This window comes from Papilio polytes, unplaced genomic scaffold, assembly GCF_000836215.1.
Source record: "Papilio polytes unplaced genomic scaffold, Ppol_1.0 DF823510.1, whole genome shotgun sequence".
In the NCBI taxonomy this organism is placed as follows: Eukaryota; Metazoa; Arthropoda; class Insecta; order Lepidoptera; family Papilionidae; genus Papilio; species Papilio polytes.
In genome coordinates this window covers 668,965-674,130 of record NW_013525694.1, presented here as the reverse complement: position 1 = coordinate 674,130, position 5,166 = coordinate 668,965, and the positions used below count along the sequence as shown (strand labels likewise).

The 5,166-nt window shown below is 36.5% G+C and overlaps 1 protein-coding gene and 1 long non-coding RNA gene across 2 annotated transcripts; one reads left to right on the top strand and one right to left on the bottom strand.

Annotated features, from left to right (window-relative positions):
• The first annotated feature begins 534 nt into the window (after window positions 1–534).
• On the top strand, window positions 535–4,428 carry LOC106104558 (GTP-binding protein Rhes). Its single transcript, XM_013284635.1, has 4 exons — window positions 535–924; window positions 2,591–2,784; window positions 3,707–3,884; window positions 3,978–4,428. Exons 1-4 carry the CDS (start codon window positions 581–583, stop codon window positions 4,426–4,428), a joined length of 1,167 nt encoding a protein of 388 aa, XP_013140089.1. The 5' UTR covers window positions 535–580.
• On the bottom strand, window positions 841–1,882 carry LOC106104560. The gene is made up of 3 exons (XR_001225681.1): window positions 1,737–1,882; window positions 1,071–1,285; window positions 841–977 (listed from the first exon to the last, which is right to left on the bottom strand). It is a non-coding gene; the product is annotated as an uncharacterized LOC106104560 (long non-coding RNA).
• Window positions 4,429–5,166: the final 738 nt, after the last annotated feature.

The following is a 5,166-nucleotide window of genomic DNA, read 5'->3' as shown; positions in this document are numbered from 1 at the left end:
ATCCTATCCCTTTCATTGTCATTGACAAAACGGAGACGATTATACTAATACATGTTGAACGACAGTAGAATTGAACTGTATTGTCGCCATTCACCATTCAGTGAACTATTGACCAAATATAACTAACGAGCTGTTCTACGCACTAATGACAGCAAAACCTAAGTAGGAGGAGCTTAAGTCTGATTGATCGCACAGAAATAATGTGCGAGTTGGATAACGGAATTGTATGAGAATCATTTTCTATAATGATTTGTCAAGTTAAGCGAATATAATTATGTGAGAAACGAGATAAGCTTACGCGTGATTTTTATTACAAATGTGAAAATTCCATATAATGTAATACTTTAACCACCTGTGCTGACTAATCTTTGTCTAAAGCCAGCGGTTAAAGTAAATTTAACATTAATTTTGTTACTTAAAATTTTCTTGTTAAATATTTTTTTGTTTCCTTTTTACCAATAAAGGTAACTTTATTATAGAGAATTTATAGACCATTCAAATACATATATGTGAAGTGAAACAATTTTAAAAGTGTACAAGAAATGATTTTAAAAGTGAAATTAAAAATTTAGACTGAACGATGTTGAACGGCACAACAGAACGTGCAATATCTCTCCAGTCGTCCCCAGTGAAAGTGTCCCCGTCCCCTGTAAGAGCCACATCTAGTCCCGTACGCACTCCATCATCACCTTTAAAATCCTCATTATCTGCATCGGGTAGGCAAAGGTCACCTCGGAAGTGCCAATTCTCGGCACCAGTAGAAGATGCCAGAGACAAATGCGGCGCGTCCTGGCTCTGTCGGCGAGGTGCCGCGACCGGCGAGGAGACAGAACTTGAACGTTCCCCAGGACCTAGCTCATTGCCCCAAGGTTGTGAGGACTCGGCACCTCCACCAAAAAACTGCTTCAGACTGGTTATGCTGGGGTAAGTCATACTTCTCATTACATTATACTATTTCATGTTCAAATTAGGAGTCTCTGAAAAATAGTAACCGTCAAATTAGGATCAAAATTGAAATAAAAAGTAAATCTCAATAAAAAAATTTAAACCTTCCAAATATTAGTAAATACCTGGTCGTGCGATTGCTCTTGTTACAGCAATAAATTAACAGGGTATCCGGGATAATCTGTTTCGGAACTGAAACAGAAATTCTCTCTCGCCGCCTCGACAAGCCTTATTTGTAATTTAAATGCCCTCTTCATTTCATTCATGCTCATTGTACGTAATAAGTCATTTTGATTCGAATAGTACAGCACTTGCCACATTAGAGACGTTAAATGGTCAGCTAAAAAGTCACTTGAAAAAAATATTTTCTGCACCGAAAGCCGATATTTATTAATCTAACTTCTTACTATTAATATAAATGCGAAATTTTGGGTGAATGATTAATTGTTAGAGTCTGTAGCCTAAACAGCTAAATGGATCTAGATGAAATTTGGCATAGATGTAGAGCATAGTCCGGAAGAAGACATAGGCTACTTACTTTTGTTTTTTTTTTATTCCACGCCTATGCGGTCTTGTGTGGAAGCTAGTTGATAAATAACTTACACTAAATCTTATTGTACTCTAAAGGACGCCCTTTATCGTATTTAGTGTCTTGCTTTTATTAATAAGTTGGCCTTAATCTGAGGAGGAAACCCTAAAAGATTAAATTTCCGTGAACTTCGAGAGAACTGAGGTTGAAGATTCTAGAATCTCTCGAAGTAATCAGATCATTTTGTTTTTGATCAAATTACCTGTTGCTAGTTGTTGAAAGAGGTACAAATAAACATGCGTAATGTTGAAGGAATACAGCTGTTGATTGACAGTTTAAGAATGTTTCTTGTAATCAGTCTTCGTTAGGGAGAGGCAAGTGCTACTTCGAATAAGGCCATATAAATTATTGCTGCCATCTTCAACCTATCCTCGGTCATTGACTGGTGATGCTCTTGTTCGTAATAATTCCAAATAGGCTAGAAGAATTGTGCAATAACAATATTCGATGTCACAAAAACTGTTGTGAAACGGAATTGAGCAAAGTAAATAGTCGAAAATTTAAATTTAGTCGGCGAGACTGGCCTTATAGTGGACGTGATAAACCGGAGGGCATATTTCAAAAAACAATATCGGACAGATAACAAAGTTAGAAGGGAATTCGAGCTACAGAAGCGGCGCGTTTTAATCGCGATACTTCGTTACTATCTGACTAATTGGTGTTGCCATGGAAACGTGCTAACGTGCGCGTACACCGAAACAATTACATTAATATTGAATTATACAAGGCCCAGTAGATCTTCTATTTTTTATGAATCTATTCAACTAAAAAAATCAACTAAATTAAGTGGACAGTGCTTTTAAAACAGAACACACATACTTCGATTTAATTTATTGTAGATCTGTCCCAACATTGGCTGATAGAGGCTCAGATAGTTTAAAAACGACGACACTGTCAGATAAGGGAACGAAATCCGATATTTCCATCTCATATTTTACACGTTAGATTGTTATCACACAATTTACAATTTGGTGGGACAGGCCCTTAACCTTATAAAAATAAAAGAAAAGTACCAATAATTTTTAAGTGAAAATGAAAGACAATTTTATTCAACAGCTCCGCTCGAGTGGGTAAAACATCTTTAGTGTCAAGATTCCTGGGTACAAAGTTCGAAGACAGCTACACTCCGACTATCGAGGACTTCCATCGCAAGCTGTACAGGATCCGAGGCGAGGTGTACCAGCTAGATCTTCTAGATACGTCGGGAAACCATCCATTCCCCGCTATGAGACGACTTTCATTTCTCACTGGTATGTCTACATCAAATAATTCACGCTGATTTATGAATACTAGTAATACACGTTATAATCTAACATTACTTATAGTGAAAACTAGCTGTTGCCCGCGACTTCGTTCACGCAATAATAAGACAATAAAGTAGCCTATAACTTTCCTGACTATTTCAGCTACTCTTCCGTTAAAATCCGATCGAAATCGGCTCTGCCGTTTCGGAGATTACCCGGAACAAACTTGGCTATCCGACAGACAGACTAAAAAAATTAAATTTTTTCGTTATCAGCAATGAAAATACATCATCTAGAAGGGTCTATGAATAACTAAGGATGATCTAAGGAGATCATCCTTAGTTATTCATTTCATTCATTACTTTGAACAACAAATCTATAGTTACCTACTATTTAAATTATTCATAGATTCAAATATAAGAATAAAATTAATAAATGCCATTTTTAAATTAACTATTTTAAAAGTCAGAATAAATATATCAAAGTTTAAATTCAGCAGCACTCGACTCAAGTTGTCAAGAATCGAGCAAATGTTTGAGATAACTTTGAGCGAAGGTTCGTTATTAAATTTTCCAATATAAATCCGTAATCGACAGAGCGAACGAAAGCGGTTTTAGAGAAAACTTTACACTATAAAATGTTATATGATATTTGAAACATTAAATACAGTGGTAAAAATCATACAAATCCAATCTCACTAGATAAACCTTCTAAATTAATTCACCGACGTTCATATACTATGTACACCAGCAATCCCCGTGTAATCATCTATAATGTATATTAAAATCTGTATGAAATGTAAAATGTGATCCAGTCTCGAAATCTCTTCTATTTTCTCTGTAAAACGAAATATTTGTAGTAGCTTATGATATAGAAAATTCTCCTCAAAAGACAGTCGAACGTTTCCTCAAATATTCCGACTTCCCAGGGGACCTCTTCGTGTTGGTTTTCGCGATGGACAGCCGGGAGTCGTTCGAAGAGGTGATCCGCCTGCGAGAGCAAATCCTGGACACGAAGGCGAGTGCCACAAGCGGCGGTCGCGGGCGTAAGCAAGCTCCGCGTGTACCTATGGCCATCGCTGGCAATAAATGCGACAGAGATCTTAAGTAAGCTTACACGAGACAGTATAATTTTCCATGAATTAATTTTCTTTATAGGATTTATTGTAATTAATAATACTAATAATGCCTTTTTTACAGGACTGTCCAACCTGAAGAAGCCACCGCGTACTGCGCGACGCAAGACTCTGCCTGCGTGTTTGTCGAAACGTCGGCAAAGAAGAACTATCACGTCGACGATCTCTTCTACGAGTTATTTGTGGTCGCTAATCTTCCATTAGAAATGGCTCCGAACCATCATAAAAGGGTGAGCACCGCGTTCGGGAGTCCGTGCACTTTACCTCCGACAAGCAGCCAAAGTAGTAGAAGTAAGAAATGTACTCTATCTATAAAAAGACGATTATCGGACGCGTGTGGCGTCGTTGCTCCGAATGTTCGTCGGCCGAGCATCCGGACTGATCTAATGATAATGAGAACGAAGACTTGTGCTAAGGGGGACGGAGACAGTGGAAGTGGCAGCCCTAAACTCAATCTGAACAGACTGGTCAGGACAAGCGGACAGAATGACAAAAGGAGTTGCTGTATACAGTGATGCTTCAAGTTAGGCTGACATTGGCTAAGAATTGTTCAATTTATAACTTTAAACTGTCGTGGTTTTTACAAAAGTAATGTTCGTAAGATACGGGTTTCCTACCACGATTGAATTGTTTTTGCTCCCGATATTTCGGCACAGTTGCATGCGCCATGTTTCAATCGTAGTAAGAAATCCGTATCTTACGAACATTACAATTGTTCAATTTGGTATGTTATATGGCGATTTTTGGATCGGTGCTATGGAAACATATTTCATAGAACCGAAAGAAATGTGAAATACGTTTATAGCAAAATTTTTATTTATTACCTTGTGGGTTTTTATTATCAAAACCTTTAGACAATTTACAAAAATGTATTGTAACGTCAATCTACTTATGATTCAATGATATTTAACAAAACATTGTTCAAAAAATACAATCGTTTCGTAAATATCAACTTGCAGTAAAACTTATTCTCTTTGTATTTAATATATTCCTTAATATTTTCGTATGTAAATATTATAAATGCCATAAGTTATTTTGATTTAATCGTCTTCATTCCTATATTTTTCAAAGAGATTTTTTTATCGAGAAACATCGTTTGACACTCAACCATTACGCCATGGACTGAATTTAGAATGTCGATGTTAAAAAAAAGATGATGTTAAAATACGTTTAAGATATAAGAAATTAAAAATGTATAACTTAAAGTGGCTCTTAATGTTTTGCTGAAAGCGAATGTTACGAAATGCATTACT